Consider the following 17,378-nt stretch of genomic DNA (forward strand, 5'->3'; position numbering starts at 1 on the left):
TTTATTTTTTATTTCAAACTCCTGGTCCTTTAGAAGCAAGTCTTACATTAACAGATGAAAGATTATTCCTATAATCTGAAGTGAGTTTTTTGTCCATTTGATTATAATCACATTTGATTATAAAGAATGTGAGTAGAAAGTAATTTTTGTACTGCAATTAGTAGCTGAAGCTACTAATGACAACTAGATAATTGGACAGTTTCCAACACTGGAAATCTGAGTACCTCTTCAGTGTCATTTGAAACCTGGTTAATTGCACAATCTGTCCTGACTTCTCAGGTATTCTACCTTGCTCCCAAATCTCTTTCAAAAAACTCCATGAGAGGAGTTGAAAATCTTAGCTGCACACAGGTGTACTGCTACAACACCATCTCTATAACAAAAGCAGTGAAACTCTCCTTCTACTGACAAATTACTACCTTATAGTGTATAACTACATAGACATTAACAGGTCAACTCCAAGAGCCTTATCACTTTTCCAGGGGAGGAAAAAAAAAGCCACCACAAACAAAAATATAAAAAAATCAAGTGCTATGGCTACACCACTGCGTGAATTAGTAAATCTTTGCTTGCTAGTGTCACGTCTGTTTGGGGTTTTCTGTCCGTGCATTCTCTCACCTACACAATTGAGCCATCTGCCATGTACCCTACCTACATGTAGCCTACGAGCTCTACAACACCCACTTCCCTTCTAGACAAGAACACCTGGTAGTTTTCTGTAACTTTTAGCATCCCTTTACCCACCTCCAGAGCAGACTCACAACAGCTCCCTCACGTATCCCTTAGGGGATGGACAGAGGGCAGCACTACGGTGCCTCGTTAAGCTCTTCGTGTCCTTAATTGCTGGTAAACAAGGCAGCAAATCAAGCCACCGCTGAGCTCTCCCAACAGGTCGGCCGTGGAATTAATGCCTAGCGCCTTCAATCACCCAGCATCCCATTTTCAAAAAATATTCAGAGATTTCGTACCTTTCAGACCTCTACCCTCTTAATCAAATTTAATGAAACTACCCAAAGATCCAAAGCGTGAGGAGGGATGGAAAACAAGGCTCTAAATAACGTCATAATGAAAATTATGGTCCCAAAATGCTAGTAGAGATACCAACGATAATCTTACAAACCAGTTGTAGACAAAACTAGACAAAAATCTTCTGGAGAAACACGGAGATTCAATACAGTTATCCTCTTTTATGTGTTACATTTCAACACATAAAACTGCTCGCACTGAAGTTCTCCATTGCTACTGGAAAAAATACATCACCTTTGAGCACCAATTTAACAAGCAACATTTTATTATGCTCAAATTAGGAAACAGGTCATTTTCCACTTAGATACAAAGCCACTTGTAAGACTACTACAATAAAAGCTTCTTGAACTTGCAACACTTTATTCAGAAGAATCCCACTTTAGAGCCCCAGACTTATGAACAACACCCTAAACAAGGGCTTTTTTTTTTTTTTTAAACACTTAATTTCAGTATAGAATCACACTGAGAGCACGGTAAAAGAGAAGGAAAAAAGTAATCAAATACAAACAAGAAGCTAATATTTTATTTTATTTTTTTAAAAAAGTTATACTAAAACTAAAGTCTCCAAGAGTCTCAAATGGAACTTGATCATTGGACTGGGCAAAACTTATTAAAAGCAAAACTGAATATAGTTTTTAATATCACAACAGGTTGCTTGCTTTCTGCAAAAAACAGCTCCTCTTTCATCAGATCCCAGTAACTTCAAAATTTTACCTGAAAAATCCACATTTTATGAAATTAAAACACAGCACTCTCAACATCTGAAAGGATGCACTACAGTATTTTCTTTCAGTCAACACTGAAATAGCTGTATCCACTTAAGCATCTAACATTTAAACTCCATTATACTGATGTAGAATTAAATTTCCAAAGCAATGACAATCTTTGTGAAATTTAGTTTCTACTGGACAGAATGGAAATTTCCAGCAGCAGTCTTTTTCTGTTACTATTCCCCTCTATTCCCCCTACTATTACAATTTTTTAAAAAGAAGCCTCAAATTCTGTGTTATAACTTCAGAACATGAGTACCTAAAGAAGACAGATTCATGAATCTAGAAATTCTGGCATGCTATTGCCAAATGAAACAAAATGACAAATTCGGAGTTCTTGCCCACAAATCATCAAACACATATCACTGAAAGATAACTCCAGCTTCTGTGTTCCTTAAAGTCAATTGAGGAGCAAGCGAGATACACGATAAAAATTCGAGACTATTGTTGAACCGTGTATAAATTCCTCAGAATGAGAGACAAAGTGTTTCACAGAGAATAGTCTACTACAGGATTTTAAACAAGCTGGTTTTAAGAACATTAGCAGTGACAGGGATTTAATTAATTAAAATAACAAACAGTAACGATGGCTCTCTAAAATTACAATTTAATTCAGTTAAAAACACAAGGAGAACATATGATGTCAGTTTCTATTTGTTTCTGTGAAACATACTTCCAGGTTATTGACGCTGTAGCAGTTGTGTCCTGACAGTCACACAGTATTTATTAAAAGCCATCTAAGTTGTCATTTTCGGAATAATTTTCATCAAACTCAGTATTACAATACTTAAGTTTGGAGAACAAATCTGAAGCATTTGCATCTTCTCAACATCTGTCGTTTAAAGAATCATGGAAAGGTTTGGGCTGGAAGGGACCTCAAAGATCATCTAGTTCCAACTCCCCTGCCATGGGCAGGGAAAGCCTCCACTACACCAGTTTGCCTTAGTTACCTTTAGTAACTTTAGTTACCTTGCTTTTGATTAGTTACTTTAGTAACTTTAGTTACCTTGCTTTCGCTTAGTTAGTTACCTTGCTTTTCATTCACTTCAGTGACTTTTCCATTATGTGCAAACTGATTCAAAACCTACTTTATAGGCAGAAAGTGCCTATCGCCTAACTACCCCTTTCAACATGAGAAATACTCATGAATAAAAAATTTTGTAGGTCATTACCGTGCATACTGACCTGTGCAGAAAAACGCCTGTGCATAAAACAGCCTGACTGCAAAATAAAAGGTTTAACAGCAGGAGCAAAAGCTTTGCAAGCAGGAGGCCCAGTTTAGATACCAAGCCATCGTTAGGTGGGAACAAAGATGACACAGGCATTCTGAAAAGTTAACGAGGTGTATTAATAAAAAAAAAATTATTTTATAGCGCACCCATTTAAAAACGAAGAACTGCACTCTAATTATTTTAATTCATAGTGCAGTTAGTCTCAATACCTCTCCATCTGAAATGCAAGCCGGTATTTTGTGACTTTGAACTACTTTACCTTTGTTTTGCAGTGACCCACATTTCCCTGCTCCAATCTTGTTTATCCAGCTCAAAACCTCCGATCCCGCGGGGCGAACGCCGGCCCACCTTACCGCTCTTTAAGTTCACACAGTTGTTCTTAACTTGCGAGGAGACTCACCTACAGGACGCGGTTCTCTGCCCGCACTCACACACGGCTGCCTGGGCCTGGAGCTGCCTCGGCCTCCCGAGCATTCCCGAAACGCCACAAAGCAGGCGCCACAGCACCGAGCAGATCCAGAATTCCCGAGGGGAGGAAGCAGACACCATCTCCCTTATTCCTTCAGGAGAGGCTGCGCCTTCTTCGAAGTTAACTCCGCGCGTAGCGGCGGGGGCAGGAGCGGGACGCGCCTTTCCCGAGCGGCTCCGGCGGGTTCTGCTGCCTTTCAGAGAAAGGGCTTCGCTCCGCGCCGGCTCCGCCGCGGCCCTTCCCCTCCACCGGACCCGCACCCAGCAGCCGCCTCAGCGCCCCGCACCTCCCGCCACCCGGCTCAGAGGGAGAAGCGAGCGGCCCCCCCAGCCCCTGTGAGGGAGCGGAGCAGCGCGGCGCGAACCGGAGACCCCGCGGGCGGCCTCTCCCCGCCGCCGCGGCCGCCCGCGCTAGGCCCCGCGCAGGCCGCCGGCCTCTCACCGTTCTGGTAGCAAGGCTCGCCGCCCTGAGGGGCCGCGGCCTCCCGGGAGGCGCCGGGCCCGCCCGGGAAAACGGCGCCGGCGGGCCGCGGCGGCAGCCCGGCGGGCGCGGACATGGCTTCTCGCAGCGCTTCCTCACTCCGAACCGCTCCTCTTCCTCCTTCTCCTTCGACCCGACCGCAGTCGGGGGTCGCCAACAGACGGGGCCCGACGGGCGGGAGGCCGCGCACCGCCCCACGGGAGCGCGGAGGGCGGGAGCGCGCAGGCGGGCCCGAGCGCCGCCGCCGCCCACAGCGCTCCCTGGCGGCGCCGCCGCGCCACCGCCCCGCCCCGCCCGGCGGGAGGGAGGGAGGCCGGGCGCGCCGCCGCCTGCTCGGGCCTCTGGCGCCGGCGTGAGGCGGCTCTTGCAGGCCGGCTGGGCCCCGCGCTCCCCGAGGAGGTGCCGTCCTGCCCCGCTCCGCTCGGGGAACGTCCGGTGCGGCAGGGAGAAGCGGCCGCACGCCCCGTCTGTAACGCTGTGGGTGCGGGCGGACGGGCCTGGGGGGCGGGGCTGAGGTTAAACATGCAGCTCCCGTCGTTTTGCCTGGTTGAGGCTTTTCTGTCCGTATAGATAATAAATGCTGTCTATATCTTAGGAATATACGTGCCTTGGGACACATGGAGTGAAGTGTGTGCTCTGCGCGGGGGAGGGAGAGGCCTGACAAGGTGAGCTGAGGTGAAGCGACAGCTTCCCCTCCGTAATTATTCCATGTACACACCGAAAAGACTCAGGGAGGCGGGGTGAGCTGAGGCAAGGCTCTTCCTTCTGCGTTAGGAGTGCCTGTGTAGTGTGTATGCACTTATCTGGGCAGTCAAAGGCTTGGCACGGGAGAACGAGGAGAGAGAAGGCAGGGCTTTTCAGGCTTTGTACAGAATGTGTGCTACATGTTCGCTGAACATAAAGGAAAACGTTGGTGAGGCTCCCCTGCTCGCTCCGGTTGGCAGAGCATCTCCATTCCGTTCAGCACTTTCTGCAGTCAATCACACACAAAACCATATTAATTTTGACTGTTGGTGTGTCTGTCTCTGCCACCTGGCTGTCGTCTGTCATTCACTCAGATGCTGTTTGAGACTGAATTCATTCGTCGCTGGGGTTATTTTGCTGTCTACAGAAGTCGAAAGCACAATAACATGTACTGGTGATCGTATGGTCAAGACCCAGTCCAGTGACACTGAGTCACCTTTACTTGTTACATGTATTTGGCCAGTTCCTTCCCTGTTTGTATGCCATTTTTCCTACTGGTTGTTATGCACGTCTGCCATTAAATACTTTAATACTTCTTTAATTACTTTGCCTGTATTCTAAGCATATGGTCCAGCTCTGACTGTTACTGTTGTTTGTTTGAAGCGTGCAGGGCATCGTTAAGCATTGGAGGAACTGACTATTTTAAAGTTTCTCAGCCTTCACACCCTATCAAACTATGTAGAGGTGCCTTGCACGGGCCTCTGTTAGTCCTTTGATAGACTGTAGATCCATATCTGAAAGAGAGAGTTTCTTCTCCATGTCCTGATAAGCTGGGGAAAGAAATAGCAGGGTCAAAATGCAGCAAAGCTATTAAGAAAAAAAAATTACCTTAAGACAGTAAAGGACTGAGTGATGTGGGACTGGTGTGATGTTACCATAATTGAAGGACTCTTAACAGGGCTTTCACAAACAGGGAGAGTCAGATTGTCATTCAGCTTTGGTGCACATGATCTGCTGAAGTCTCTCCCAGGGCTAGATTGTTGTGATAGGGTGAACAAATTCCACTGTTAAAGCCGTCCTTCCTTCTTTGTAACCTATCCTCCATCCCACACAAAATGCTTACGTGAAATGAATGCAAGACAGCAAAATAATTCAGAAATATGGACAACCAGTTGATTTGTCTTTTCATTCTCAGTGCCATTCTAGAAGGAGCGTAGCTGCTTCCTTGTACTACAACTATCTTTTGTCACAGCTCGCAACACATGTGAATATGTGTTTCAACAAAGGTTTCCCTTTCCAAAGTGTTGTTTCTCTAACTCCTTGTACTGTGATACCATAAATATATCCTATATCATAATCTGTGAAAATTACACATCAATTTAAGATCAAACACAAGGGGATATATATCATTGTGCTAAAAGCAAGAAGGGTCAACTGGGAATTTTCCCATTGTTTTGAGTACTTTTACAAAACCTTTTGCATGGCTTAATTAATGATTTTATACAAACAACAATTACACTGTGGTTAAACCCATTCATTCCTAGGAAATTCAGATGTGTTGGCAGCTAGAACACAAGCGCCTAATGGAAATCCACCGTAAACTCAAATCCATTAATTTTGTTTTCCTCATTTATAATGAATCTGAATGCATTAGGAAGAAATGAGTATTAATGTCTGCTGTTTATGCTGCCATGCAACAAATAACACGTTAGCTGGCTTGCCTACGCCATTGCTTCCACTTAGTCTAGCAGCAAGCTTACAGGAGTAACAAATTCTTTGGCCAGTTGGTGAAGCTTAATTACTAATAGATTTATTTTGACCTTTGGTGCAGGAAGTTTTGCGATGACACAAAAAGGTCTCTCTGACATTTGGGTCTGGGGGATCAAAACGTGAAAGTGTATCTCATTAACCATAATATGATTAAAGGGACATGAAATGTCCAAACTTAGAGAGCAGAAGTTACTTTTGAAAAGAAGCAAATCTGGGAACAAAATCATTATAAGCTGAATTACAAATAATTTTGAGCTTTAAGAATAACTAAGCCAAGTCTCTTCCGCTTTGCCATACATTTCAGAAGGAGAATGCCCAAATTAGGTGCTTTTGTCATCTCTGTCAACAAAATACTGTTGTGGGTCACCCTAGCTCACTAATAAATTTATAATTATTCTTCTACTTTTCTTACAGGAAGTGGGCCACTGCAGTGCAAAGTAATAAAGCTTCACGTTTTCACAGTCACAAGTCCCACATTGTGTTAACATCATCGTATGTGGGTAAGTTGCCTGTAGCCACAGTGGTGCGATGGCTTTCCAGAAAAAGAAGGGCAAATGAAGACTCTTCATGTCACTATGAAGTGTGCCTCTGCTCAAGTGACCTCTGCATCTGACTGAAGGATAAATCGCTGCATCCGCATGGTGCGATGGGTGCTGTACTCTGTTTGTAGCCAGCTAATTAGCAGAAGAGGCCCCAGGGTAGTCATGCTCCATTTTAAATAAAAATCTTTCAAAGATCTAAAACCTAACAGAGAAAGATAAATCAGTCGTAATGCAGCTCAGCTTTCTTACATGTGTACACTTTTATTTTCTTTATTATCCTGGTAACTCCAGAGGAGTTCTTTGTCTTAACAATGAACAAGGCTCCTGCTTGTCTGTGTGAAGCACTTGACGTGTATTCAGGTTGGGTACACAAGACTGAGCTGTGCTTAAATTTTGGCGTTGTTTTTTTTTGTTTTGTTTTGTTTTCCCGTCCTTTCTTTTTTCCTGGCGTATTTATACTTGTAATGGAAGAGGCTCAGAAAGCAGCAGGATCTGCCTGGCTGAGATTTTACCAGCTCTAAGGAAAACCTTCCGCATGCATGTTCTATACAGACATCATCTTTCCCAGTCCTTATACAGATTATAGAATAAAGGGGACTGTCACTGCCATTGCCAGCCTGATGGTAACAATCCAGCCATCTTTGACTACCTTGGCGACAACAGCAGCCTGATTGTCATCATCCCAGGGTGGCTGTAAGTGGTGTAAGAGAATGATTTAGCTCTTCCCTGAACCACGGCGATGAGCTCTGCTAACTGCTGCGGCTGATAGTTGCTGGAATAGCTAATCATTATGGCCTCTGTGTCTGAGACTGAAAGTCACAGTAGTTGTTCCATCTTGCAACTCCCAGCTATGGGTCTTGTCTCTGTTCGCAGTCTAGCCTGTAATTTCTGTGATGCTTCTTCAAATCTGTAAATATAACATAAATTCTTACTTAATTTGATACTCCTGATTGGCAATTATGCCTGGTGAGCCCCTTGAGCATGCAGTGTAGATAAACATACCTGTATCTAGACTTGTAATACTCTTGGGTGGTTTCATCAGCTGCAAACTTCAGTCTCCAGTATTAGTACTTGGAAATCACCAGGCAAGCTATGACTAAGAACGAACCTCAGCTATCTTCAGAGATCTAAATATTTTCATAACATTGTGTTCCAAGGGAAACTCTAGCCATAAGCGTTCGTGTGACCTTGAAGGACAGCTAAACAAAAGTGAGAGAGTGTGGGGAATTTTTGCAGCTGGAGTGCCACATCCCAGCTGTAGAAGCATGGCGATTCTGCGATCCAAACAGGCCAAGCTTAAGCTCATGAAATATTTTCAGTTTTCAGCTATTAAAGTTTTATGTTTTTCCAGTAATTTTTGTAAGACCTATAAAACTAATAAACCCCTGAAAGATCTTTTAGTCTCTGGCAGTTTGATATTTTACAGATTTTCCATTAAGATGAAACAATGACTCATTTGAACCACCGGAGCTCCCTTCTTCCTCGTGTGGCTCCAGATGTGCCACTTGCCCCCAAAGCAAAGCTTGCCGTTACTTCTAAAAGCGAAACGTGCTGCAAACATGGGAACTTGTGTCTAAAAATAGTTTCTCAGTTTTTCTGGATGTCTACATCACTGGTCTCCACTGTGTCTTCACATGGGCGGTAAGAAACACTCAGACCCAAACCAAAAGATGCAGTTCCTCCACGCTATTTGTGTGTACGAGAGGTCCTGAGGAGCTCAGTCATGTGGTAATACCCTTGGCTTCAAAGGGTTTCTCATGTGAATGCTGGTAATGAACAGGCTCGTGTGAACCATAGATCAAAGCATCCAAAACTAAAATAAAAGATAATTAAGATATTGAAGCACAATTAAAACTTAAAAGTGCCATGCTGTGGATTAGCAGCTTAATGCCATAAACCTCAAGGACTTTGTAGTAACGTTTTAGAACCTCTGGTTTTCTGTGTACATTTGAAGCAACATAAAAAGCCGAAGTGGTCTCTATCCTTATCTGAAGAGACTGCTGCCCTCTGAAACTGATTGAAGAATTCCTCTCACAAGATATTTTGGCAATATTTGGGAAACTTGTCACGCCAATTAAATATTATGGACTCCAGCTGACCAGGGACAGTTTCTTCACCGACTGCCTTGTGCTCTTTAGCAGGACAAACTCTGAAGGAGGCACATGAGCACATGAAGCTCTGCCCTGGTAAGAAAAACTTTACTCAAAAGCATCGTATAAAGTGACACGTTCTCCCTTTACAGCCATGTAGTTGTAGTACTCCATCAAGTGCTACTTATTTAAGGCCAGGTTTTTTACTGAGTAGCAGGGCATTGTTTTCAGCTGAGGGAACCCGTGAGTGCTTTTCACTGTGTGGAAGAATAAATGAATGTAATTAAAAAAAAAAGCTTACAGAATGTGAGAGTGGAATGTGATTCAGATAACATTATACGTGTGAAAAAGATGAAACAGTAACTCTCGGTTTCATTTCCAAGCACAAGCTAAGTAGTGGCATTCGTGGAGAAAGATGCAGAATTCATGGAATCATTTAGGGTGGAAAGCACCTTTAAGATCACCGAGTCCAACCGTTAAGGTAACACTGCCAAGTCCACCACTAAACCATGTCCCTAAGCATCACAGGTTTATTTAAAATCTTTTCAGATGTGAAAACTGCGCATCTAAAAAATCCTTTTGTGTCTATAGTTCTTCTGACAGCCTCAATCTTTCTTTGAGCTTTTAAATCTGTGGCTTTTTACCTATCTGTAGCTTCTCCCCAGCAGTTGTCTCCTAATTTAGTTTCATTTTTCAGTGGGTGAATTCAACTTTTATTTTTACACCAATGACTTCTGTTGAAATAAGTGGTTGCACTATAATTTCAAATTCACCTGAACAGGAAGCCGTGGAGTGAGCACCTCTGTTTAGCACTTCTTTACTATCCCGCAACAAAATTATAAAAATAACAATAAAAGTCAGTGACTTCCTTTCAGTAATAAAGCACCTACATCTAAATATTTTTCTAACATAGAATGTAAATTTTCATGTGCAAAGATCAACTCACTTTTGGTGTGATGCTTTTGCTTTAAAATCAGAGAAAATAGGTCTCTGCCATCTTACCTTTTCAGAGGAGCTTGTGCTGTGTGCTTTCGTATTGTACTGGAAATAGTGTGGATGCGGATCACACCTGGAAGGACAAAGGGGAAGTGTTTTGTTTACGAAAGAACAAGCAGCCTGATCTGGGGCATTATTTTATGAGGTGAACTAGTTTTATGTAGATGCTTGCTACGACTTGGGACAAACAGGCATCACTGCTTCTTAGACTATAGTTTTCCTGGTTTTTCTCCTTTGACCTCTACCTAATTGCTTTCATTGTAACCGAGATCCCAGTTTGAGGCCGGTTCTAGAAGCAGATGAACATTTGCTGACAATTATTTATTTATCACCTGCAAAGAAAGCAGCTCTGGCCTGACACCATTTGGACATGGGATTCAATATTTTCAGTTTCAAAAGCACTTTCTTTAGCACTTATGACTGTTACAGGATGCAAATTTAGGAAAGGTGATGAAAGGACTGGTAGCACCTGAAATACAACTAAATGATTCATACCGAGTTCAGCTCCCATCACACTTCTTTTTCTCCTTGATGTCAAAAAGCCTTTTGTTTTCATATCAAGCTGACCCAAAAGATCTGTTTGTTTATTTTCATTTTGGCCAGAAAATCAAAACAGCCATTTTCTTGTATTCCTTTTAGTATTTAAACAAGTATTCTGCTTCAGAAATGTGTGCCTGAAATTAATCATGAGTTTGCCTTCTAGATTAAGGATGTTAAGCATATGTCTGAGTGTGTTCCTGTGTAGTTTCTGAGGTCAAAGCACTGCCAGAAAAATCAACCAGACAGGCCCCACTCCCCCAGCTTGCGTGTTCCAAAGAGTGGGGATTACATTTATAGGAGATAAACTGACCCGATGTGATCCGAGGTCTCTGAGACTGGGAGCACTCACACATCCACCCCTGAGAGCCTGGAGTTGTTCAGGAAGCAGCGAACGCCGTCATGCAACCGTGTTTTTAATTTCCAGCTATTTTCTTTCCGGCTCTAGGCTAGACTCGAACAGGGCAATTGAGGTTAAATTTAACCTTCCTGTACAAAATTTCACGCTGTTAACTTCCTACAGCTGTGACGACTTCTGTTGCTCTTGTTGCACAGCGTTTGCTTTTTATACACCGGGGTTGTGTCACAGGACCAAAACCTTTACGTGTGGGGTGGAGAAAGCAGAGAAATGAGGGACCTCTTTTCCTGTCTCCTTGGAGACCCGTGAGCAGCCAAGAAGCCTGCGCTCAAAGATTTTATGTTACTATTCCCCGAGTAAACACATTCATGAAGAGAGCTGGTCAAGCACAGGGGGGACCATAAATAAATTGCCCCCTGAGAATAGCAGCAGGCATTCACATTTCTCAGCTGCAGGAGCCGTAACCAAGAAGTGTTCTGCTAGCTTTGGACATGACTCTATCCCCAGGATTCACACTTCATGTGCTGAGGTCATTAGTTCTGAAGGATTTTGATTAGAAAAAAACACTGATTTTCAACAAATACCAAGGAATAATACTCATTTAAAAAAAAAAATCATAACTTTTTTTAAGTTATTACTTAAAAAAAATTTTACTTACTTTTAACATTACTTATTTTCAGAATTTAAAAAATAATGTGGGATCTACTGATTTTTTTTTTCCCATTAGCGTATAGCATGTCAGAAGCAGTGTGCAATATGGCAGCATTACTGGCAATCAGGTAACAGGAGAACCAGTAGGATGTCCTATATTTGAAATAATGTTTGAACCGAAGCACCCTTGCAGGCGATGCTGTTTACTGAGAGTATGTAGGGGTTTTGCTTGCCTAGTTGGACAGGTTGCACAATAGTTCAGAGACAACTGATTGCTCTGCAATCTCTGCAGCAACTTCCTCCCACTTCATAAAGTCACTGGAGATAATCCCACTCTCTTTGTGCTGCAGTACCTTCTTTGAGCTTTGAGGAAAAAGAGGAGAATCAGTTTAGATTTAGTAGGGATTTTCCTGCCTGGGACAACACAATACAGGTTAATAGAGGAGTTTTGAGTGGAGAGAGAGGCAGAGAGGACAAGGAGGAGAGCTCTATGGGTCCTGGGCTTCAAGATCACATCAACGCTTAACACATTTCTAATTCTTACTTCAGACTGAAGACATATGCACTTATTTGGGGGGTATTTTGAATTCTACATATTACAGAGAGCCAACATCAAGTCCTCTTGAGAATTTGATTCTTTAGTTCTTCAAGTGTACTTAATCTTTCTGGGTGCAATGAAAATAGTGTTTTCTCTGCCTTTTTTACTTCGCAGTGGAAATAGTCTACATTTTCCCCCCAAATACTGTTCATCTGCTAAACGTTTCTATATTAATCCAGCAAAAAAAGCAACATTTAAATGTGAATGGTGAATGGTTTGAAGTTCACATGTTTGGAGCTTATTGTCTGGCCAATGACTCAACTGCGTTGTTTTTCCAGGCTGCAAGACTCTTGAGACAGGGCCTGTGTCTCCCTCTGGGTATTGTAAATGTCAATCACGCAGAGAGTGCTCAATAAATAAATAATGCTGGTTTTGTTACTGCTGTATGATTTTCCCTTGCTAGAGAAATTACAGTGGAGCAGAGATCAAAACCCATGTGAAACAAAAAAAGAAGTACTCTGATTTATCTACACAGACGACAGGGGACCGTGTGAAAGCACACTCCTGCACAAGTTCAATGTTACTTCTTTGCTTCTTTTTTTTACCGCTGGAGACTGAATACTTGATCTGTTTTAACATTCTTCAGCAGGCCTCAGAAAAAACAATACCGAAGCCCCAAACATTTGCAGATTGTGGTAATGCAAGCATGGATATAATGACCAGAGTTAGGAATGAATTCAGTAGACAAGTTTGCTTCCAAATAATGGACTTGACTTGGTTCAGGAAAGTCCCGAAACATGTGCCTGACATTTAATCTTGACTTCAAGAGAAGCTAAGAGGGTGGTTAAGCTGCCCTGAATAGTGCCTGTCTCTTGAATGTGGGCTTTTTGTGCCGTGCCCAGCAGTGGCAATGGCCAAAGGGAATGCAGTGGGTGTCCAGCGGCTCAGAGGATTACGCCCGTCCCATGAGTGTTGAAAACCTGTATTTGGTTCTGCACACACCGACCAACCCAGCTCCAGCCTGCTAACTACAGATTAGAGCTGAAATGTTAACAGTGTCTCTAATCTGCTGCGTTCAGCGTGCTGAAATTCTATGCATCTCTCTAACCTTACTACAGAAAGTACTGAAGCGTTCCCCCAGTTCTTTGTAAAGCCTGTCTGGAAACTATCCACAGTACTTCTATAACTTCATGCAAGCACTTTTCTTTTTCCAGATAAAGCAGAGAATAAATTCTTCATTACAAACTGCTTAGAAAGTAAGTAGACACTGTTTTTAATTTAAGCTGATAAAAGTCAGGAATCCAGTAGTGTTACACTGGTGTAAATTAGCACAAAATTAGACCTGATATCTGATTCAAGCCTTGGCGGAACTCTTCCCACAAAGGACCCTTGGACAGGACCGTTCAGCAAAGCCCATCCTGCCTCTCCCACCAGCTGATGAGAAGGATTAGGACCCTCAGATCGCCAGATCCTTCTGTGACTCAGGGGGCAGCCCTCACTTCAACAAAGGTAAATACCGGTGTGCCACCTTGGTGCCAAAACCCGGTCCTAGCTGATGCCTTTTATTGCGCAAGCACATGGAAATGGAGCGAAACGGTGGGAAACAAAACTTCTCCCGTCCCCTGCCTTTCCTAGTGAGCAGGGGCAGTGCGGCCACCAGGAGATGCTGCTGTACGCGGAATGCACCGAGCGCTGCGAAACGCAAAAGGAAGGAAGAAATTCTTCAAACCAGGCTGAGCCATGGCACTTCCCCCCTCCCCCCCAAGCATTTAGAGCTGAAATTCGAGACAAAAATATGCACAAGACTGTTGTGTTGAGTGAAACAGTAACTCACAGTTTGCAGTAATTTGGAAGGACTACTTTAGCACTTAGAGAAAGGCATTGCCTTTTAGTTTGATATAAACTACTAACTCAGGAGTTTCCTTCTCTAATCTAGAATATTGACTGCTGGGATTTGGGTAACAAAAAGATTTGTGTTTCTAGACGTGGAGGGGTTTAGCCCGCTCGGCAATATGACTTCACCATATATTGGAAAAAACTTCCAGGATAAAATGAAATCAAAATTCAGGCATGTAATTAAACAGAGAAATTAGAAATACTCTCGGGAATTCAGGTAAGGGGATTTTCTGTGTCTGGGCAGAAACCCGATAGGTTTAATGGTGATTCCAGTTTGAAACTAAGGTGTTGGAAAAGCTTTTGCTGGAGCAGTGTTGAGGGACTTCCAAAAATTTGGAGATTAACTGTAAACTCCATTTATGTGTTTATATTTGCTTGTCCCTGTAGCAAAACTCCAGATGCTGTGTAGCTTCATCACCCTCCGCAGTGGCTGGGGATGCTGTGAGTGCTCGCATTGTTCTTTTGCCATTAGATAGTATTGTCTTCTGCTGGCTTATGATGATTGCTGCCATAAACAGAAGAATGTGAAAATTAGTAAAACAATGTCTAATTTGTATTGTCCTTTGGCAACATATATGGCTATTCATCCACAGGGAGCTCACTTATCACTAGCAATCTTTTCTCTGTGCCTTTCTTGACATGTTCGCTCAACTCTGGGAATTTTTGTGAAGGCTTTTTGGGTTTGTTTTGTTTTGCTCAGGGCTCTTTGAGGGATGGGTGGGAAAAGGGATACTTTTGAGAATTATTTTGGACTTATAAGTTGCTGCAGTTCTCTTGCCCCCGTTTTGTAGAATAAGGCTAACATCTTCATACTTGTGTGTTTATTTTTAGATACCCTCTTTCCATATTTAGTAAATGCAGTTCTCAGCCTTGCAGAAAAAAGAGGCCATTTATTTGGGTATCTAAAGATAAAGAATTAAAAGTCCAGAAAAGTGAGTAAATAAGTAGCTTGGTTCTCAGTCAGACTCAACTCTCTGTGCATTTATGGCCTCACCTTATGGATATATTATACTGTGCATCTAAAGCAAATGTATATTCTTTAAGGTGCCATTTTAGGGAAAATATACTCCTCAGCCACTGCCTTCAGGCAGCTTCCATCACTGCTGCTGCGACTTTTGCAACCAGATCCCAGTTGTTGCCACTGCTGAAGGCCGGCATGGCAGCCACCGTCTGGTGGCTGCAGCAGTGGGAAGCAAAGCATTGGCCCATGGCAAAACCAGCAGCACGAGAGGTAGGAGTGGGATGTGGGGAGTGAGGGTCTGAGGTCTCAAGAAAGATGGAAATCCGTGTGGTGAAGGGGACACATCTGCTGCATGATATATTTGGTATTTTTGCATGGCCCAGTGGTAATCAGGTGTTACGGCGCAATTCCAGGCCAGCCTCACCAATAAGCCAACTGTAATTCTGTGGGGCTTTGCAGGGAGAAGACAGGGAGATAAATATACACTGAAAGGATAAAGTAACTGTTTAAATTTAATTGAGTAAGCTGAAAAACTTCTCTTCATCAGAAAGCCCGTGCTGATAAGACCTAAGCTTCCAGCAAAAGTATATCTTGTGGAACAGGAAGCATAATGAGAAATAGTTTAATTTCTTTTATTTCTATTCCATAAGGCTTGCAAATATTCCTTGTGTGAGAAGTGTACTTGTGACGCTTTCAAGCATTCCTATGTGCAATAGAAATATTTCCTTTTTTTTTCTTTCTCTAAGAAACTGGTTGGAAGATTGTGCTGTTTTCTTCAACTGTTCCACTGGCAGGACCCAGCTGGAGGGTCTGCCATCAAAACTTGCTCCTGGGTTATATCAGTTTCTGGTTGCTTTTTTTGGGGGAAGGAAGGGGATGATCTTAAGATACGTGTATGTTTTGCAAACAGATGGAAGAGCAGGCCCTGCTGCAGGCAGCACAAAGTCTACTTTAGGCACAAGTCGCTCATATTACTTTACCATAAAGTGGGTGCAGATGTTATTGGTGAGCAGAGGAACATTGGAAACCTTTCAAAGGAAACGCATTTAAGGAGGGATATGAAGGAGGAAGTGGCAGGAGCTTTGCACGTGAGAGGTTATGATGAAATGTTTAGGCTTGATCCGTAAATGACAGGACAACATTCAGAACAGTCTCACCAAGCAAATCATAGGATATTTGATCTGCAAGTGTCGAGCCTGAAAAGTCCCTTGGCTGCTTGTGAGCATTTCACAGTGAATTCTTACAAAAGTTAATCTTAAATGTGTGCCCTCCTTTGGAAGGAGGATTAACAGTGCTCCTAGGAGTATCAAAACGGGAAATATACTCAGTTGGACAAGAATCTTGATTAACCAGTCTACAGTCACTGAGGATGAGAAAGAAACTAAAGATAGTGGTTGATGCCAACACCGCTCTTCTTGCAGACAGGCCCACTGTTATATGAAGCTTTTTGTATGAAATTAGTTTCAAAGCTAGCACTGGGGAAATGGAAAACCCTTTAATGTGCAGATGATGGTGTTTTCAGTGCACATCAGAGCAATCAGGAGCTTCTTGGAGCTGAGTTTGGACACTTTTCCTTTGCCTGGTAGGAGAATGTGAGCATTACTTTAACCTTTCTAAAAAGTACATCTTTCCCTAGTGATTAATTTGCAGAAGAAAAATACACAAGCTGATTGAAGGAATGAAATAAAACAAAACGTAAGAGGAAGGAAGGAATTAGAACAGTTAACTGGAGGATCTGGTCAAATCCATTCTTCCTGACTCTCCCATTCTCCACTGTTTAACTGCACCCCACCACAAAGTTTAGCTCGGTGTGTATGAATTTATATTTTTAATACACAGATGTATCTAAACCCATTTTCACAGAAAAAAAGGCGAAATCTGGACTTACAAATGCTGTTAACATTAATAGAAGCCCTGCTTCCCTGTCCTTTAATTGTCTGGAGACTCTCCAGACAGGGCTTAGATCCTTGTCTCCTGTCGGTTTTCTACTGACCACTCACCCAAGCGAGTTACCGCAGGCTCACGCAAACAGGAGAACTGTGGAATTGGACCTTTTGGTTTTCGGTGTGTACCCTGCTGTGTTGACGATTACTCTTTTTAAAATCAAGTGAGATGAGATAAGAGCAGTAAGCTCTGCTAACACAGCCAGGCCGTGTATGGACTTTGAGTGATCCACTCCTCTTAAATCACTGCCTGATTCCTTCAATTACTCAAAAGTCAAACCCAGAAACTAATCTATCTGTGGCCAAAGCATTTCTGTTCCTAAAAAAGCCAGACAGTGAGCTCCATATGCAGATTTGTGGCGCTTTTTGCTGTTATTATTTTAAGGTGATGTCTTCTGCGTAGCTGCTATTTCTCATTGCTGTCAGAGCAGGCTA

The 17,378-nt window shown here is 42.8% G+C and overlaps 1 protein-coding gene across 2 annotated transcripts in view; it reads right to left on the reverse strand.

Moving 5' to 3' along the window:
- SEC24B (SEC24 homolog B, COPII component) overlaps positions 1 to 4,053 on the reverse strand; it is a 48,730-nt gene extending 44,677 nt beyond the window's left edge. Inside the window, exons 1-2 of one of the 2 annotated variants that reach the window (XM_086611441.1) lie at positions 4,021 to 4,053; positions 3,939 to 3,978 (exon numbers count right to left, since the gene is read on the reverse strand). In XM_086611441.1, coding sequence (XP_086467567.1) covers positions 3,939 to 3,978; positions 4,021 to 4,053 — 73 coding nt within the window. Of the gene's footprint in view, positions 1 to 3,938 lie in introns of both variants that reach the window. The other variant, XM_086611440.1, reaches the window with a different exon arrangement.
- Positions 4,054 to 17,378: the final 13,325 nt, after the last annotated feature.

The sequence above is a fragment of the Tauraco erythrolophus genome, chromosome 5 (genome assembly GCF_009769465.1).
Source record: "Tauraco erythrolophus isolate bTauEry1 chromosome 5, bTauEry1.pri, whole genome shotgun sequence".
Classification (NCBI taxonomy): Eukaryota; Metazoa; Chordata; class Aves; order Musophagiformes; family Musophagidae; genus Tauraco; species Tauraco erythrolophus.